Below are 20,341 nucleotides of genomic sequence, written 5' to 3' on the forward strand. Positions count from 1 at the left end.
ATAACCCACTTCCCACTAATTGGTTTGGGATGGCACTTAATGTGGCGGACCCTGTGCATGAACGCGAAAGCAGAGTGGAAGTACGTGGGGAGAGGGTGTAGAAGCTCGGGAACCCTGGGCTTTCTCAGTATTTTGATTGTTTGAGATGTAAGGAAAACATTTTGTTTCTAGGGCTGGGCCACGGTGCAGGTGTATTGTTTAGAGCTGCAACAATTAGTCGATTAGTCCATTGAAAGTAAATTAATCTGCAGCTATTTCCGTAACTGATCAATCCTTTCAGTCATTTTTCAAAAATGCCAAATATCTTCTAGTTCCAGCTTCTCAAATGAGACAATTTGTTGCTTTTTCTTCATCACACATGACTGTAGCTCTTATAGTTTTTGACAAAAACAAGCGTCTTTAAGACACCACGGCAGCTTCTGTCTCAAAAAAAAGTGTCATCAGCACACTTAAATAATGAAGACAGGGTTCAAAACCAATTTGAGAGATCTGATTACAGACCTGTTGCATATAGATTTAGATTTTTCCTACATAACCTGATTTTTATCTGAGCTATCTGGTTTCACGTTGGCACATAGATACTCACTGCTAAAATCTCCTGGTATTTGTTCTGTCAACAACATATTCTCAGGTATATGGATGTTCTCTTCTTAATCCCACCCTAGTGCCGACAGATGTAGTCATTGTTGTGTATTGTTGTCTATTGTATCTATTTATACAATACATTGTGTTTGAATGTTCTTTAGACAAAGAGAAGACTCTTGTCCTACCCCACAGACTCTCGCACAAATGTTAGCAGGCCAACAATGTTTTCGGTCAGGTTTTCCGTGACTCAACCCAGACTTTGCAGAATGGATTTACTGTTCCCGATGCACAGTGGGAAAACTTTATCAGTATTTTCAATTTACCTGAAGGCTCTGCTGACAATATCCTTGGATAGACCCTGCTCAGCTGTTAAGGTGCGAGTCCAGGTCTGCCCTGTGTTTTTAATGACGCTTCAGCGATCTTAACTGAGGTTCTCCTCTGTTCTTGCAGCTTTCCAGAGTTCTACGTCTGCTTAAGTATCCAGCAGAGGACTCTGAAAACCCACCACAGGTAAATATGAGTCTCTCTGTGAGTCTGTCTTTTGAGTTAATGTGTGCTTGTTGATCAAGATTTAATTTTTTGAGATGTGCATTCTTTATTTAAAAAAACAGGTTTATGCTGGGCAGACACTGTACAGATTAACCCCACTAATTTTAGAATTGGGACCATTTTCCACCAGATCGGCTGTCTCTATTTGTCGTTTGACATTCGATTTTAGGGCAGTTGATCAATCAACCACATCAGACTGTCAAACAATCTGTTGGATTTTTTTTTTTTTAATTATAGTTTATTCTTATTCATTTTTGGGCATTTTTCCTTTGTTTCATAGTTGTAGTAGAGATATAGACAGGAAATTAGGGGATAAAGAGGGGTATGACAGGTCCCCCAGCTGGGAGTCAAACTGTGGACGGTGTGGTTTTGTGGTATGTGCCTTAACCATTTGGCCACCGGGGCGCCCCAATCTGCTGATAGTCTGACGGGTCAAAATTTTTGTTCTGCATTTTGAGCAGTTCAGCAGTCTGATTTCCCACATGGCTGCTGTCAAAAGATCTGTTACAAATGGAAGTGAAATTTTTAAAAGTTGTTCAACATGGTATTTTACATATTGTGGCTAAGTTGAGTCAACTGAACTTCCACCACATAAACTTAACCACAAGTCTTCATCTTCCAAACTTCTGCAGCTCTTTTTTTTATTGCTCTCTATATAAAGTAAGTAGAATTTTACAAGGTAAAGCTGCCTCTCCTTTCGTTCTTTCTTTTTTGCTCAACATTTTTGGGGATGTAGCGATCTTGTTTAAACCAAACTTCATCTGAATTGTCAGTGGACAAAATTGATTTGGGTTCAGTGTTTAAGTTCAGTGTGATATCCCAGGTCATGACTCTTAATCAAACCGTACAGTGTGATCATAAAAGTCTTTGTTTTGGCACAGATATTTCTTTATGAAGTCTCCAACTTTTTATTTAATAAAATAACAACATGTTACTGAATCAAATAAAACATTTTGAATTAAAACAGTCGCAGGGTGCTTCACGGGGTGTTTCTATGCTGCACCTGTAGCCACACACAGCTGGTGGTGTGTAACTGGTTTGGTAGTCGGTAACCCATCTGTCAACGGCCCCGTTTGATGCCAGAGTTAGTGTCGATGTCTGAGTCAAATCAAGAGCTGTCAGTCACCCTAATGATGTCTGCCAGGCCGATGATCCATGACTGAGAGGAGAAAACAGAGAACCTCATCTACAAGCTCTGGTTCATACCTGTTAGCATGGCTGCAGTAGAAACATTTAGCGTAATGGCTGAGTAAGACACTAAAAGGTTTCATTTACTAAGAGCTCAATTTATTATTTGAAGCAGCAGTTGATCTTACATCCTGGTCAGATTATAAACTTGAAGGCAAAGTCACCAATCCAAATGTAGCCTCATCCATCTCTAAAAATTCAAATTTACTAGCTGCTCATCAGCTGATATCACTCGGAATTCGACTGACAGGACTTTTAAGACCAGGAGTAAAAGTAGACAACAGCTAAATCTGAGTTATTGATGTTTTCTTCTGCCATTGAGGGTCTGTTGTGGTCTGTATGGGAGTTTAGTTTAAATGTTTACGGTCTAACAAAAGTTGAAAGTGAAGGTTTTCTCTCGTTTTGAGCTTTTAAGAGAAATTGAGGACCCATTTCACAAAGCAGTATTAATCCCCTAACTGTGGGTGTAACCCTGGCACTCAAGTACTTGTTTATTAGGTACACTTTGCTAACGCAGTCTAATACAACAGTCCTGCAATAAATCCTAGCTTCAGTAAGGTTATAATGTTCAGTTTTTGTTATAACGGTCTTAGAGAGCCGTTAGTTCAACTGTGTGATCATTTTGGAGGCTGAAGTTTGTGTTGCTGTTGAACTATGAACTGTGTTATACTGACAGGTGTTTCTATTTCTATTTTTGCTTCATACTTCATTTATATCAATAAAGGTAGACCATAAAGTAGAATCAACCCTTCTCTAAAACAGTTTCAACAAAAAATGAATTTTATAACCTTCATGAAGGGAGAATTTAATGCAGGACTGCTGTGTTAGATTGCATTAGCAAGGTGTACCTAATAAACTGGCAACAGGACGTTGCTGTGGTAACTGTTGGCACATACCTAATCCAAAAGGAGCAGTTTTTCTTCAAAACGAGGGAAAGAACCCCCTCCTCATCAGTCAGCTGTGGGGAAAAATTGAGTCACTGTTTCTACAGAAGCCCGCTGTAGTCAAAAATATACGGGTTGGCATTAACGCTGTAATCTTTAAGATTTCAGTTCCTGGTTAAATCGGGCCCACACCTGTGGATACTGGTAGCAAGTGCATTTTTTTTCCACTTCAGGACCCAGAGTTAAGTTAAAAAACACACAATTAGGTCGTCATCCCCTCTTTCATGTGCATGAGCTCAGGGGCTGATTGAGAAAACAAGAGTGTACCAGTAGGGATGGGGTTTGATAGCATTGTATCTAATTCAAATCCAGTATCGAATCCACTTCTCGATTCTGAATCTCATCGAATCCCCTATTGAATTTCCCTTTCAACGTTTGCACGTAACTAAAGGCTAAAATAACTCAAAGTTGTAAACACTACAGTCTTTAGCTGCAGCTTATTTAATGTTCACGACCTGTACATATAACCTGAACAGCTGCGTCCATCTGTGAAGCACTGTAATGTGGAAAAGTGCTCTATAAATAAAGCTTGTTATGTCATGCACAGTTGTTGTGTTATGGTCATTTTCCTGTTCTATTTTTCATGTGTAGCGCTTCAGTTAGCTCATTATATCAGAAGATGACTTGTAAAATTCTTAATCCTGTCTACGTAGCTCTGAGTGTGAAACATTGATCAGCGAGTACAACAGCAGAGCTGTTTGTCACTGAAGAAAATCAGAGATTGAACTTGAGGGTAGAGGTCTGGAACAGTACTAAGAGCGCAGAGAGTCAGATGGTGATCAGCTCCGTGAGGCGTGTTGTTCAGAATCACACGTTGGTTTTGGTTTTAGTGAGGACAGACACTGACATGACTTGGCGATGTTCTTTGTGCCTTTGTGATCTCAGGGTGGAAAAATAACTCCACTGCTGTCAATACTCGATATCAAGTCTCAGAACAGGTCGTAACCCGCTGTTTATCTGTGTGTTTACCTGTCTGGCTGTGTTTCTGTCCTTCTGTCATCCAGACAGCAGAGCAGGCCTTCAGGCAGATCCAGAACATTGTTGACTTTAGCTCCAACGTGATGAGCAGCCTGTTGGGAGAGAAGTTCATCCACAGCGGGGTAAGACACTGATGCTGTCAGAGACTGTTGTTTTATTTATTTTACATCTTTTATCCCCTTTGTCTTTATCTCAATTTTACGTTAAAAATCATTGACAGCACTCCACTGATCTAGAATTGTACTCCTATAATGTTGTCACACTCAAGATGAAGAATTTTTAAAAAAGGATCAAAATCGGTGCAGCACAACAGGAGATGTTGTGGCTTTTCAAAACAAATGTATTCTTTACATTCTTCTTTCTTGTCATAACTAAACGCTTACATTATCCACAATGCAACTTGATAGCAGACAGTTCAGTCGGAGATTTTGGGGTGTTATCACGGGTCTGGTAAGCCGGCTACCGTACCTTGTAGGTCTTACTGTACGTAGAGAAACGCAGGATAACTGTAAACTTTTAAAAACCAGGCATCTTCTTGAAGCAACCTAACCACGAAACTAACTGTAATGGAAACGCAGAAAGAAGCAGTACAACACAACTTGTTTCTGTTCGCTGCTCCGACATATGTGGCGAACAAGGGCATTAAAACACGAGTCTCGCCGGTAAAACAACACTTCGCATGTGGGCTCGTTACAGGAGGTGAGTGTGGGGCGGCCCAATTGTGCTGTGACTGGGCGGAGAAGCGAATAATTTGTAATAATTGTAGGTAAGGTGCATTGAAGAAAGGGTTCAGAACATTATCTAAAAAACAAAACATTATCTACAGATGAGGAAAAGCAGGAAACCACAAGCACATGACAAAACTAGAGGGGCATTCCGAGAAAAAATTATAGGTATAGTAAATGATTAGAGTTCTCACCTGGCCCAGGCCTCATCCCTCCACCAAGTTCGATGCAAAGCGGCTCAGCAATTTTTGCATAATCCTGCGAACAAATAATAAAACAAACAGACAGATGGGTGAGAACATAACCTGCTTGGCGGAGGTAAAAAAAAAAAAAAAACAGAAGTCTGGTGCAGCCCCCACCATCGCCATTAGGAAAACAGTATTTGGCCTTAACTGATGACCTGAAGTCGAAAATTCAGACTCTGGCACAGCCCTCTGAGACGGGAGGTGTGTTGCACTTAGTTTCTACTCCAGGAACGAGTCCTTTCCATTTGAATAGTAGAAACCATTTCAGATAACCATGTCTTGAAGACAGAAGCAGAAAAAGATCACAAGTACAAGAGCTTTGTTCAGTCATTGATAAACACTGTGTGAGTTCAGGACTGATGTCAGTGTTATGGATTTGAGAGTCCCATTCATAGCGAGTTGAGTAGTAACTGAGGCCTTGGACGAAACCAGCGTAAGACGTTTAAGAGATTTTTGGTGGACTAATTTCACCCCCCCCCCAGTCCAAATTCCAGGGGAATTGTTTTTACAATTCTGGTGGCACTTTTCAAAGCAGTGCATAAGTTATAAGTTTTTAGGGAAAGTGTGATCCAGTTGGAATATGTATAATCCATTCAGAGCTGGGGGACAGTCCAGTTTTCTAGCGTCACAAATTTCCCAAAAAACAGTGAGTTACAGTGTTGAAGCCTGGAGGGTTTTATCACATGATGATTCAGATGATACCTAATTTTAGATTTAATTCTAAAATGGAAGTTGGAATTAACAGCTGAACACCACCAAAAAAAAAACAAAAAAAAACACCCAGGTTCCTAACACATGGTCTGAAGGATGTAGACACGTGACAGTTATTAAATTATTTTAAATCGGTATTTGGTGCTTAATGTTGAATGTGATTGTTGGTATCTGTGCAGTAAGCCGGATCGTATTGTTTCAGGGTTTTTACTGAAGCTGTTGGCTCAGTATTGGCAGTCGGCTCGGCGCAGTATATCTCGCATAATCAGCCGGCGATGGCACACTACCAGCAGATCACAGTGCTTTACATACAGTAGATAACAGAAACGCAGGCAGATGACCAGACACGTTCTCTTCACAGACTGACTGACTTCATTTTCTCCACAGGAAGTGGTCAAACTGCCGCTAGAGTTTGTACGACAGCTTTCAATCAAAGTTCAACATCAAAGACCAGGTGAGAATGTTTTTTTTAATCATTCCTGTGGGAGGTGTTTGCTATATAAATCTGTTAAATGATCAGTTTGACATTTTTTGGGAAATTTGGCTTTCTAGCCAAGACTTAGATAAGAGGATCCATACCACTCTCATGTCTGTATGGTAAATATGAAGCTACAGTCAGCAGTAATGTCGTTTAGACCTGCAACAATTAGTCGATTAATCATTTAGTCGATTGACGGAAAATTAATCGGCTGCGATTTTTTTTGATAATCGATTGATCATTTGTCAGTTTTCAAGCAAAAATGCCAAAACTTGATGGTTACAGGTTCTCAAATGAGAGAATTTGCTGTTTTTCCTGCTCTTGCACTATAGTAATTTCAATATTTTAGTTTTTCTTTGGCAGTCAGACAAAACAACTTAGTACCGTATTATGATTGGTATTTATAGACTAGAAAGAAAAATAGTTGCTTTATTTGTCCCTCATGGGGTAATTTAAGGTGAACAAGTTTTAGAACACATACACACCAATAATTAATTCAAACACAAAAACAATCCAAAAATACAAAATATGGTGATTTAAGAAAACAGTTGAAATAAATGAGGATTAACGGCAGTCACCAGTCTGCAGCTGGTCAACAAATATCCAACCAAAAAGTACAGAAGTATAAAAAGTCCCTAAACTGTGTTAATCGATCAATACAGAAGGTAAACTGAGCAACCTTTGTAAATATAAAAGCATTCCAGTGTATTTATTCAGCAAACATAACATGTAAACTGAACATGTTTGTCTGTCTGTCTGTCTGTCTGTGTGTGTGTCAGCGTGGCGGTGTGATAAGGTAATGGACATCTACAGCGGCTGTGCTCTCTGTCTGCCCAACCTGACATCCCCAGCCCTCCACCAGTCAGCACACACTCCTCCACTCTGCATCGAGATCAAGGTACGCAAGCGCGCGCGCGCACAGAGTCAACACGGTCTTTTTAAAAGAGGCTTAAAATGTGTTTTCGCCTTGGTTTTAAATGTAGTAGTGGCACTGGTACTGTTTTGGGAAAGAGGGCGAAAACACTGATTCCTTAATAAAATAACAGTTAATTTAATTTGAGTCAATTTTAAAAACATCGTAATTAGTTTTGAACGTGATTTTCATTTCGGTTTCAGCTCAGTGATAAATCTCCACATCTTGTATTTATTTCAGTGTCAGAAATCTTTGCACGTGAATGTCATCACTGTCACCCAGAAATACTGAGCTAAAATAAGGAATCACATGAGGGTGACAGTGTGTTACTAAGCCGCTGTTTTGTGTGTGTGGTGTGTTTTCAGCCTAAATGTGGCTTCCTGCCGTCCTCCAGACATGTCAGCAAAGACATCAAGACCAAAGTGTGTCGCTTCTGCATGCACCAACACTACAAGGTAACTACGACCCCTGCACAGTGCGAACACAGTATGAAAGTACAGAGCCGCATAATAACCAAAGTACTAAAGAACTGCAGTAAAACCACCTGAGGTCACAACTACAATACAATACAACACAAAACTACAGAACAAAAAACCTTTCTTTTTGTGGTTTGTATTACTTTATTACTCCTATCTATCTTTGACATTGTCTCTTTCATACGTACTATTCTGTCCCTCTCTCTCCAGGTGGCCAACGGGAAGTGGAAGAGACGCAGTCTGTACTGTCCTCTAGACCTGTTCTCAGGGTGAGATCACTGCAGCCACTGTTGCTACCGTTTCCCCCTAAACATTAAAACAAAGCGAGGAAAATGGAAATTGAAAAATGTGAAAGTAGAAACAAATCCTTCTTGTGACATTTAAAATGTTTCAGGAGGCGTTTCTAATATTCTGTCCCTCTCATGTTTGTTAGTTGTGGTTTTAGCGCTGCTGGTGGTGTAAACCAGCACATCTTGCAGTTGTTTGAGACACTATAGGAGCAGAGAAAACATAAGAAACACCTCTCAGTATGATGCAGTCCAATATATTGACAATACAGCCTTGAAATGTTCTTCTCCTCTGCTGCTCCTAACACCAAAGTGCAGATTCAGCTATTGATAATAAAGCTAATCTGCTTTACTGTGCTGCTGCTGAATATGATGTTCCCTGGTTTCTCTTGTTATGTTCAGGAACAGGCAGAGAATGCACTTTGCCATCAGACACCTAATAGAAGAACCTCAGAACAACTTCAAAATCTTCAAGGTGAGACACAACCACAGCCACACCGGTCTGTCTCGGTCCAACACCTTTAGAAACCTCTGTGTTTGTGTGGTTGTATCACAAGATGCAGCTCCATTAGCAACACAGTCGATCAATACAACTACTGGTTTAGAGGCTTGGTTCACAAATCTTCAAGTCCGTCTTAAAATAATAAACAGGTGACCATCTGACCACCGAAACAGTATTTTTGCTTGTGTTAATCATTCAGCCTGTTCACACTGGGCATTAACCTGTTAGCAGACAACCCCATTTTTGTGCACAAGCCCAAATATAATGTACCCAAAATAAAAAGGTTACTTTTCTATTCAAAAGTCAGAATAAGTGGAAAAAAGATATTGAACCAAAGTAAAAATGTACGGTTTTTTTGTTTGTTTTTTTTTTTTTTTTAAACTGTTCCTCTGCTGCAGCTCAGTGTGGAAACACTGTTGTGGAAAGCCTGTAACTTTAAAATATACCAACTTTATTTGTCTTATTCAGACTGCTGAAGTGTCATTCTTGCTTCAGAGGAACTCAAGAACACGTTTCTGCGCAGAACGAGGACTGCGGATTTTGTCCCCCGTCACTTACGTTGAAAGCACATTAGGAGAAGATCTCTAAGTAGTCGGTATAGACGGGAGGAATGATTACAGCAAGCAAACACTGTTCCAAGTGAAGGCTCTGAGTGAAAGGTTTTGCCTTAGGCACCCAAACAGCTAAGACCTCCACTGCAAGTTGAACAGTTTTTTATGACCATAATAATCACTGTGGTAAATGGTGATTTTTGCTCAGAGTGGCTGTTTGAAATATTTCAGTTTTCTCAGAACGATAGATGAATCGTTTAAATCAAAAACGATTAAAAAAAAACCTGGAGCAGCCTGGAGTGGAGAAATTAACAGAATTATATGAGCAGGAAGCGTAAATGCAAGGCGCTCCACTCTGCTCACGTTAAAATTATGCAGTTTTTATGACACAAGGAAAAGGTATGAAGAAGATTGATATGACTGCCTGGGCTCAAAACGCAGAGCTACAGATGGAGAGTTTGACCTAAGCCAGACTTCTCCACACCCCACCTCTGCTCGAGATCCCTCAAGTCGCTGCAGATGTAACCTGGTTCAGCCGTTTCACTTTGAAACCAAAGCTGTGGCAAATATTCTGAAAAATCATCTTCAAATGTCTCAAATCAATGGAAATCCAGAACCAAGCGGTTTAAAAACAAAGATAACAGGAATTCAACAACATTAGATCCTTGTCAGTTGGGGATGAATATTTCACTTATCAGTCGTGATTTTGACACTGAGCAGGTTTCGTAAGACCTGAATATGTGTGGGGTTTTTTTGTTTTTTTTTTAGGGTGGTCAGTGTATTTACAGCAGTAAAGAGGGCAGTGACGACTCGTTGGACCTGAACTCTCTGCTGCACCACCTCAGACCGTACTTCATGTACGGAAACAACAGAATCAACAGTCACATGACCGGCAAAGCTGTCCTGAACGACTTCATCCAGGTTAGTCCACGCAACGCACAAATATAAGTGTCCTTCTGATTAAAAATAAATATGTATTTGTGTAATGGTGTTGTGGAGCTGGGCAATAAACTGAAAAGGGACCTATACCAACATCAGGAGTCACCAAAGGATCAAAGTCTGCTCATGTTGTTTTTTTTGTTTTTTTTCCAGATAGGAAATGTCAGAGTAAACTGCTCAGTCACTTGTTGATGTATGACGAGAAGCTCACTGCAGACGGCACAGCGTTAGTTTGAAGCTGGATATTTATCAGCTGGACTTGTTTTAAAAACACTGAATTGAAGTTGATTTGAAGTGAGATGTTTACCAGCTGGTTTGACAGGCTTTTACTGAATCTTAAACCTCCAGATTTCCTGTTGGATTCACTCAAATGTATGTTTTGAAAGTTAAGTAAATATAATTAACTACAGCTTTGATCCAAATACTGGAGGGTCCTGCTCAGCTTCAATAACTGATGTGGTAAAAATGAAAGTTGAACTGGGCGATTCTGACTCCTGAACATGATGTGCTGTGATATGTTTAGAGTGGACCCTCCTTGTCTAACAAACCGTCTTTGGCTGAGTACAGACACCAGCTTCAGAGAGCACGTTAACCAGGTTTCACTGAATGTATCAGACACTCGCTGTGATCCAGACTCATAGGGAAACCTCTCTCTGCCTGTAGGTCCTGGTGAATGCCCTGCTGAGTGGTGGGGGAGGAGATGGAGGGGTGGTGACGGACAGACGAGGAGAAGGGCGGAGCTTCTGTGAAGCCAGTCTTTTCAACAAGGAGAGGATTCGCCACGGTCAGAACCTGCCTCGTCTTCCACTCTGTTTCCTTTCCGTGTGTCCAGCCAGGTTTCAGTGAGTCCACTGACCTGGTCATTTAATAGTGTTTTAATCTCTGCTTAGCTGCCGCTGAAAGGACCTGGAAACTCAATGAGAGCCCCTTTCTACCAACGCGAGCCAAGGTGCTAGTGCCGGTTCAACTTGAGGACCTTCTAAGAACTGGTTTGCCTTTCCTCGGTCTAGAGAGCCATCATAGAGCCACATCATTACGTTACTGCATGCGTTAGTATATATATCCGCTTTCCCAGCAACACTAGCGCCAAGCACAACAACAACAATGGTGGACTACATCATCTACAGTGTTGGTCCTGGCTTTGCGAGCCTACATTGGAATCTAAACATTTTGGTGTTGATCTTGAACATTTCAAAAATTTTTAAAAATGGCGGTCACAAAGTTTTAGTTGGTCTTGTTGGTCACGATAATCTCACCCCGAGCCCCTGATTTAAGTGGTTCTTGGTTCTACACCAGCGAAGTGTTGGTGCCACTCTCGAACCAGAGTCTATCCTGGCCCAGAGTCTGTTCTCTTGCTGTTGAAACAATGCAAGACTAGGCACCAGCTCTGAACCGGCCCTCGAACTGCCTTGGTGGAAAAGGGGTAAAAGATGTTCAGTTTACAAGTCAAGTACGTTTTATTTATAGCGCCCAATATCACAAATCACAACTCAGCTTGAGGGGGCTTTACAGTCTGTACAGTATACAACACTAGACCCTCCCACTGGACAAGGAAACCACCCCCATTTTCTGGTTTTCTTGGTCTGTAAACTGAATATTTTTGAATTTTGGGCTGTTGGTCGAACAAAAGGACACTTGAGGACTTGGAGTGTTACCAGTTGCCATCCAGCATCAGTATTCAGATTCTGAACAGAATTTTTTCCCCCTTTTGACAGATTTTTTTCTTATTTATTTTATACTTAATTCATGTATTGCTCCTGCTTCCTTTTCTCTGTCTTCACCCTCACACATCCACACAGACGTGCACATAAACCAGCACATTTCTGGTGTGACTTTTAACTACCTCTTATAGACCAGTCTAACAGATTGGAGGCAGCCTGTTTGTCTCTTTCCTCTCCTACAAAGGTTTTTCTTGTGCAGCAGCCCCCTTCCAAAATGTCTGTGGTTTGAAAGAAGCATTTGTCTCTTTTCAGCACAAACATTTTTCTCATGACATCTGAATCTTGTTATGTTAATGTGCGAAACTGAAAACCTGAATTAAACGTTTGTGGTTGTTTTTGATGCCGAGTGAGACATTAAATGATTTAAACGCTATATATTCCAGAGCTCTGACTTGAAACGCTTTGAGAACAGAAAATATCTGTCTTTGCGTTTATGCAGGCTCTCAGGGTTTACCCAGCGACAGTGTTTTGTTCAGGATCCTTCAGACTCAGATGTTGGACACATTGGACATCGAAGGACTTCATCCTTTGTACCGCCAGGTGGAGCAACACCTGCAGGACTTCCCCAAGGAGAGGTAGCACTCAGTTAACAACCACCATAGGAAAACTGTGCAGATTGATCTCATTGATCATCTGACGTCACGTCTCGTCTGTGTCTGTCTCAGAACTCGTCTTCAGATAGATGGGCCGTACAACGAGGCCTTCCTGGAGAAACTGCAGAAATGTCCAACGGATGACGACGGCTCCGTGGAGTACGCCGTGGCCAAGGTTAGGCGGGTTTAACATTTACCAATCATACAAGTCGGACTGAGTCACACTGAGAGCTGGAAACTGTCTCTCTTGCTCTAACATTTCTCCCACGGTGTCAGCAGAGACTGTGTTGGAGCATTTTAGCATGACTTAAAATCATCAGTACAAACACTGGGTAGGTTTCCACTCCGTTTTTATGTACATTTTCCATGTGAGCATAAAATAACTGGAGAGGAAAGTCTTTCTTCATGTGGCTGAGGTGGAAGATTTGATGTACTGATAAATGCAGAATGGGACAAAATCCAACGGAAACGGTTTTTGTGAATAAATCACGACGCACATGAAGCATGTGACCGAAGAGATGAGAAATAACAGACAAAAACAGATCTGTGTGGCGTGACGAAGAGACTCTTTCATGTATTAATGTGAGGAGCGTCACAAACAAATTATATTTCCATCATGTTTTCTACATCGTTTTTCACTGGCGCTCTTTTAATGTAGTCAGCTTGTTGAATTCGCTTCTTCTGCAGTGGTTTAACCCCTCAACTGACCCGTCCCAACCCATTTTTTGTGCTTAAAGCCTGAAAATAATGCACCCAAAAATAAAAAGGTTACTTCAAACCCCTTTTGATTACAGTCATAACCCTGGTCTCCTTTGAAAGGTAACTCTTAAGTTTTACAACCACATTTACTCATTAAGTACTGAATCTGTTCAATAAGACAAAGAGATCACGTAAAGAAGTTCACAGTCAGTGTGAGTTAGGAACGTTAGGGAGTTAGAAGTTTTTGGAGAGGAGCTACTCTCAGAAGAGATGAGTGTTTAAGAGACTCTTGAAGCTAGAGAGAGAGAGGCCCCTGCTCTGATAACATTTGGTAACTTGCCCCACCATGAGGGTGGAACAATGCCGGACGACGTTCCTCGGAGGAACGCAGTGGCAGAGGAGGAGCCATAGGCCCGTATGATTGAGTTCACGTAGATAGGTGACAATCCCAGAGGTCCCTCTGCAGGCAAGCAACAGTGACTTGAATCTGATTCAGGCGGCAGTGGGTCAGAATGTGAATCCAAGGCCTGAAGTAGGACCTGTTTAGTGGAAAACCCTGGAGCCACAGCAACGAGTCTGAACCAGTTCTGTGTCAACAGCCGTTACAGTGATGTGGGGACCCTAAAATCCTTTACACAGGCAGAATCAGGAGACTTAGAGCTTTCAAGCAATGTTGAATTTGTCAAGGTTGTATGAAAAGTGAGTCCGGTAGAGACCAACACACACTTAAAGTAGCTCTACCCAGGCCAAAGGGCCCCACAGGTGGGACGGTGTATTTTGACGGAAAATTAGCGCCACCAGCCGTTTCTCAAGAAATCAATTCCTAATGTTTGCATAATGATAGTGGGTGGAAAAGTGCAGTGATTAACATTTTCTCTTGCTGATTTTTTTTCTTTTTCTTTTTATTGCTGGAAACCAACTTACTAAGCCGAAAAAAGAATGTGAGTCACTGAAAATAGAACATGGTGTCCGGAACAACTTTATGCGAGAGCTGGAAGTATGTGTCCCAGAGAGCGCTGCTGGGACCTTGGATCAAGTCAGTAGCTGTGGTGCCGCTAGGCTCATGGGAACTGTAGTATTTAGAGCCATTCCACGTGACACGCTGAGGGGAAAATACTGATTTACCAAGAAGGAAAATGAAACCGGTGGCCACATAACACCACTATTGAGATCCACAGTGACGTGACTATTTAGTGTTGTTATGTACTGAGGCCTCTGAACACGTGTCTCATACAGTGCCAACCTGCATGTGATGCCTACACTGTCTCTGCCCGAAGATGGTAGCACATCTAACTGCTGTATGCTTCAACTTTTAGGTTCATCAGTACCGCGTCGCCATGACAGCCAAGGACTGCTCCATCATGGTGGCCCTGGTGCCTAGCACTGAGGAAGAGGACGACGATGAAGGGTAACTGTTTAGTTTTTGATGTTGATCGCTCAGAAGGAAGAGTGTCATTACTTGCCAGAGACTCACCTTTGACTTACACACCCTGTGTTTTAGTGTCACTGTGTCTACTCAAGGCCCGACAGCATGTACTGGGGTTTATGGTTCAGCCTTTAGTACCTGATGAAGTCCACCAGGCGGAGCCAGACATCAGATCAGCATGTTTAAACTCAGACACGCTCTTCTTCCTGTTCATTAACCTTCCTCCTCCTCCTCCTCCTCCAGTCAGAGGCGGCTCAGAGACTTCCTCTCCTCCAGACCTCCTGCTTTCTCCTACTCGGTCTCCATCTTGGATCTGGACCCGAAGCCGTTCGACAGCATCCCCCGCCAGCTGCGCCTAGACCAGAGGATTGTGTCCTGCTACTTGAGGACTGGTGGTGCCTTGCCAAAGGGCTCTCTGCCGGTGCTCCCGGGCATCTTCACGGCTGCAGAGAGAGAGGAATGCACACTGCTCTTCCATCCCGTGTGAAAGCCCAAGCAGAGCCGGGCGACCCCCCCCCCCCTCCCCGAGGACGAGGACGAGGACAAACTTGACGCCACGCTGCTGCCTCAAACCGAGAGGAGAGACGCCATTTTGATCCCAGAGGTTTAGAATCACTTCAGACCAGAGCTGTTAATTCACTGCAGCGCTTTCTCCTCCTCCTCACTCAGCTCACGTTGACAGGTATCACCCTCTGGTTCCTGCTGCTGCTGCTTTTCAGCAAAAATAAAATCTCCAGGAAGTCACCACTAAATCCCCAGACACTCAAATGACTTCCAGGTTATTTTTGTTCCTGATTCTAGAGCTTACGTGTTGTCGTGGCGCCCCGACTTCTCGCTCTTGTCCAGAGGTGAATCTCAACATCACCGCTCAGTTCCGTCACGATTCATCTTTAGTAGAAAACTTAACTTGCAGGGAGCTTTGTTCTCTCCTTTGGAGATTAAAGTATAGGTTCACAATCAGGTCTGTCTTAAAACAATAGTCAGGCGCTCGTAGGAACCACAGGTTTTTTCTTGTTGTAATCATTTCACCTGGTCATTCTGGCCATTAAGAGATCTCTTCCTAATAAACTTTAAATGTAAGTGATGGGGGACAAAATCCACAGTCCTTTCTATGGAAAATACATTCCACAGTTCATTTGAAGTTAATATGAGGCTTCAGCACTTTATCTTCTGAAGTTACCACCTTTTTGGTACAAAATTCAGTCTTTCCACACGTTGGAGGGACAGTAAAACAAAGAGGGAGTTTTGTAATTAAGAGGGAAACTTTTGAAAATATCTACTGGATTTGTCAGGAAACAGTCTGCAGAAGCTGCTCTTTAGCATGAACTTTGGAATGTATTTTAACACAGAATAAGGACTGTGGATTTTGTCCCACATCAAGACCAGAACTCTTAACGGACTGTATGAAAAGGGCGGATGATTACGGCAAGAAAAGCATTTCAATGTTCACATGGACACCTGAGTATTGTTTCAAGACAGACTTCAAAATTGTGAACCTGTCCTTCAACCTCCTGATGATCACTGATGCGGTTGTCGTGGCAGCAGTCTCTGACTCTTATTGGCAATGCTACTGCGAAGCATCACCGTGGTAACGGAAACACTAGTTACCATATCTACAGCTGCAGGGGAAGGGTTAAGCTAGCACGGTGGATCTTAGCAAAACAGTCTCAGCAGCTGGATGGAGCAGTTAAGATGTTTCTTTGCTCCCATTCGAGGTCAGTGGTCAGAGGTTTTCAGTCCAACCAATCCCACCGATCAACTCAAAACTATTGCATTAACGAGACTGAGGCTGTAACGATTAGTCAATCGACAGAAAATTAATCGGCAACTATTTTGGTAATCAAATAATTGTTTCCGTCATTTTTCTAGCAGAAATTAATTGGTTTCAGCTTCTCAAACGCGAGTATTTGCTTTGCTGTTGGACAGTTGTTCAAAGACAACAAGAAACTCGAACATTGTGGGGTTAGAGAAACTAAACGGCATTTTTCAGTATTTTTTTTTTAACATTTCATACAAGAAAGTTATTTATTGATAATGAAAATAATCGTTAGTTGCAGCCCTAAATGAGCCGAGGTGATGCAGTGTTTTGTTGTACTGAAAACCTCCATGAACTGTGAGACGCAAAATGACAGCAAGCAATGCTTTTTGGGTTTCCACACGTTTTCTCTTCGGGCGCGTTGAAGGTCGATGGGGGAAAATTTTGTCATTAAAGGGTCAGTTTAACCAAATACAAGTTTCTCCCCTCCATCTAGTGAAATCTCTAGTCATATAGTTTTGTGCTATTCAGCAGCAACATAGCTTCTAAGAAACAGTGTCCCTGTTAGTTTAGATAAAACACACTGGGAACAGCTTTGATAGGAGCTTTTTCTTGGGTAGAAAATAGTTCCAATGAACACGGTTTCTGAAAAGAGAAGCTGCCGTTGAACTTTTTAAAAATATTATTTTCAGTGCCACGGTAACCTGAATTCCATTCACCTCCACTGTATTGGGCTGGAGGCAGAAAGACGCCGCCAGACGGGAGAGAGAAAACAGACTTGAGTAAACTGACCCTTTAAGCTGGGACCCCCGACTGAGCAGCTTCGTAGAGTTCTTCGAGCAAAGCATTTTTGTCCTGCTGCATTTTTTGCCTTTCTGACATAATGTATTTCCTTCAGCGCAAAAGTGGGATTTATTTCCACTCTTATTGATGTCAGAACAAGATTCATCCCTCTCTGTTGGAGGCTGAAACACAGCCGTGGTTGTCGGACAATCCCTCGTTGACTAACCTGGTGATACGTAGCTTTGTAAAGGTACGGTTACATTACACTTTGACCTGGAGAGGATTTGCTCGGTGTCCCCTGTAGTTGAAGCCCAAACCACAAATTCGAGTGAGAGTTTGCAAAAACTGGATTTACAGGTCAGATTTCACCTTTTGATCTGTGAATTCACAAACAATAGAAAAACTGGGATGCACTGTGTTTGGAAATGGAAGTTATCACGGCAACGGACCACAAACTGCAGCATCACCTTCATTTAGAGTCTGTGAGTCTTTAGACTCTGCTCAGTGCTTTATCATAATCCACACAGTAACAGCGACAACACGTCCCTTTTTCTGAGGCTGATTTCAGGGCGATGTTTTTGAACAGAAGACCAATGCGACCGTGCGCTTGCAGAGCAGAGGATTTTACAGTGAAGCGGGGGAAATCAAAATATGACAGAGATGAAATGACAAACAGAACAGGGACAGCTTCTGTCTCCTAACCAGAGGTCAGCGTGTCCAGTCTGTTGTAGATCTGTCTGACCCACCAGAGCAAGGGCTGGGTAACAGAGAGCAGTCCTCTTCACACAGGCCAAGCTTCATGCTGCTGCTCTGCTGGTTTTTGTGCCATAAGTGGCTTGTTGTGTGTTCGTTGTGCTTGTCCATGTGCCTAAATGTTCTGGTAGGACTAGAGGACGAGGGTGATTGAGGTGTGTGTGTGTGTGTGTGTGTGTGTGTGTGTGTGTGTGTGTTTGACAAAACTCACTTTGTTACAGGCTGCGTTCACAGCGGAGATCTGCGACAAAATCCGCTCTGGTTCGTCTCTGTTCAGACTGACATCAGATCTGTTTCAAGCTGCTGTGGACGCAGCCATGAACTCTCAGTACCTCGACCTCCTGAGGATCCAAACTGAAGCCCAACGATGTGTTCAGGGGCGCTGGGGGGTTTCTGAGGACGGGGACGTCACCAGGACTCGGGACTTGTACCCAGTTTAGTGACCACGGTCGTACTTTGTCATTATCAGACGACTATTGACGGCCTTTTGTGGACTTGAGTCTCTTCAGGTCCAGATTGTCACACCCTCTTGCCGTCAGATACAAACTTTGCAAACTGTGATCTCATCGTCCTCTTAAACCAGCAGCGCTCACGGAGGCTTCAGGTAAACTGGTAACACTTGATTTCAGTTCCTCTGTTTACATTGTCCACTCTCCAGCCTCCACGACCTCCATCAGACCACTGAAAACAAATCACACTACAAGACCGAAACCTCAGACGACAGAAAACCCCTCCGCCCTCCATTTCGCTCCCAGCGTCAGGCATGTTTTCAGGAAACTTGTCAGCTGATGACCAGCGACCGCCGCCTCGTTCATCTGCAGCAGGTCAACGTCACTGTAACATCAGCCGGGTGACGTTGTCAGTAAGTCTGTTAGATCCAAAGGGTTAAATCAAGAGATTTCAGCGCGCCATTCGGAAGACAAACTCCATCTAACGCATGTTACTCTGGACAGTTTGACCTTTAACCTGACGCCCAGCTGGCCACTTTCAATGCCTCTTTGTCTGGGGGATGGAGGAGTGAAAGGCTGGAGAGTGAACAGCGGTGAACTGAACCAACCACCGATTGTTCTAACTGTTGAAATGAAGATGCGACAGGCACCATGACGAGGCAGCGGAGGCTCGTGGGAGTTAGAGGGAGGGTGGCGGGGCGTCTGTCTCCAGTTGTAGCGTCATCTCTGAGCGAGACAGTCGAGGTCTGGACACAGGTTTCAAACCAAACCAAAGTATTGGATCAAACATGTTGCATCTACGTCAGAATGGAAAAGTTACTCATTAAATTGTCTTTCTGTTTTAGCTGTAAAAGTAGCTAGATTCAGATTTTTATTTTGGTATTTTTTTCCAATCATCAGTGTGATCATGAGAAAACAGCTGCAGGTTGTGTCGCATTTATTCTCATCACATTCAAGTAATAGAGCTAAAGCCACGTTTGTCATGTGGGATGGAGGAAATGGACAGATTCCTACGTTTACGATTTGAGAGGATTCACTGCAGAGTTGGTCGCGTGAGGGTTAAAAATAAATAAAAAAAAATAGTGTGCATTAACAGTATAACACCATAACCGTTAAGGTAGCATTTATTTATATTTAACGCGAGGCCTTTGTAATTATTTCCTTTTTTAAAAAACATTTTTTAGGTACTACTGTATTATTTGAGTATACCGAAGTTTCTAGGTTTGCAACCTGGTAAACTCTGCAGGTGATGAGGATCAATAATCCGCACATTCCCAGTTTTACTTGTATTCTACATGAACATGACAACGTTTCAACCACAAACGTTCCTTTCCTCAGGTTTCAATGTTGTCATGTCCATCACGTGACCAAAAACAAGATAGTAGGGCTGCAACTAACAATTATTTTCATTACCGATAAAGCGCTTTGTCTGTATCGTCTGAAAAAAAGTCAATGATTCCTTGTGTTATTTGACCAACAGCCTAAAACCCCAAAACATTCAGTTTTCTCTCATATGTGAAAGACAAGCATCAAATCCAGACGTGTGAGAAGCTGGAACCCAAGACTTTTTGGCATTTTTTTTTTTTTTTTTTTGCTTGAAAATTGTCAAAAAATGATTAATTGATCATCAAAATAGTTGCCAATTAATTGTTGCAGCTCTACAAGATGGCACCGTGTAGGTATGTTTTTGTCTATTTCAGTAACTCCCACATGACAAACATGTGGACGCATCTGTTTTTCTTAAAGATGAAATCACTGACAGTCTTTGAAAAAAAACCCAGAAAGGTTCTTCAACAACAGTTCTGAAAGTATTTTCTAACGTTTCCGAAGACTCTTCCAACAATCTGGATGAAAAATATTCTGTCAAGCGCGTGCTAAAGAAAAGATTTTTAACCTGCTTCCTAATCCAGAAAAACATGTTTTTTTTGGAATGAAAATAACACTAATCTAAACAACTATACCCAGTTACATTTTTCCAATGTTGTTGAGCTTGATGTTTCGTTCTGGATCTTGGAAACTGCATTCGACAAACTCTCAACTTACTCTTGAAACTTTCAGCTGCTGAAATGTAAATACTCTGAGCGCCTCTA

The 20,341-nt window shown here is 42.2% G+C and overlaps 1 protein-coding gene and 1 long non-coding RNA gene across 2 annotated transcripts in view; one reads left to right on the plus strand and one right to left on the minus strand.

Moving 5' to 3' along the window:
- ippk (inositol 1,3,4,5,6-pentakisphosphate 2-kinase) overlaps positions 1–20,275 on the plus strand; it is a 21,763-nt gene extending 1,488 nt beyond the window's left edge. The window contains exons 2-14 of the mRNA XM_040158715.1: positions 1,036–1,095; positions 4,271–4,366; positions 6,313–6,379; positions 7,183–7,301; positions 7,682–7,771; positions 8,003–8,061; positions 8,482–8,554; positions 9,901–10,053; positions 10,735–10,855; positions 12,232–12,367; positions 12,458–12,560; positions 14,401–14,492; positions 14,754–20,275. Of these exons, the coding sequence (XP_040014649.1) occupies positions 1,036–1,095; positions 4,271–4,366; positions 6,313–6,379; positions 7,183–7,301; positions 7,682–7,771; positions 8,003–8,061; positions 8,482–8,554; positions 9,901–10,053; positions 10,735–10,855; positions 12,232–12,367; positions 12,458–12,560; positions 14,401–14,492; positions 14,754–14,997 (1,413 nt within the window). The 3' untranslated portion in view covers positions 14,998–20,275. The remainder of the gene's footprint in view (positions 1–1,035; positions 1,096–4,270; positions 4,367–6,312; positions 6,380–7,182; positions 7,302–7,681; positions 7,772–8,002; positions 8,062–8,481; positions 8,555–9,900; positions 10,054–10,734; positions 10,856–12,231; positions 12,368–12,457; positions 12,561–14,400; positions 14,493–14,753) is intronic.
- Positions 2,016–5,486, minus strand: LOC120807069. Its single transcript, XR_005709780.1, has 5 exons — positions 5,329–5,486; positions 5,164–5,227; positions 4,236–4,336; positions 3,219–3,280; positions 2,016–2,293 (listed from the first exon to the last, which is right to left on the minus strand). It is a non-coding gene; the product is annotated as an uncharacterized LOC120807069 (long non-coding RNA).
- Positions 20,276–20,341: the final 66 nt, after the last annotated feature.

This window comes from Xiphias gladius, chromosome 21 (genome assembly GCF_016859285.1).
Source record: "Xiphias gladius isolate SHS-SW01 ecotype Sanya breed wild chromosome 21, ASM1685928v1, whole genome shotgun sequence".
Taxonomy (NCBI): domain Eukaryota; kingdom Metazoa; phylum Chordata; class Actinopteri; order Istiophoriformes; family Xiphiidae; genus Xiphias; species Xiphias gladius.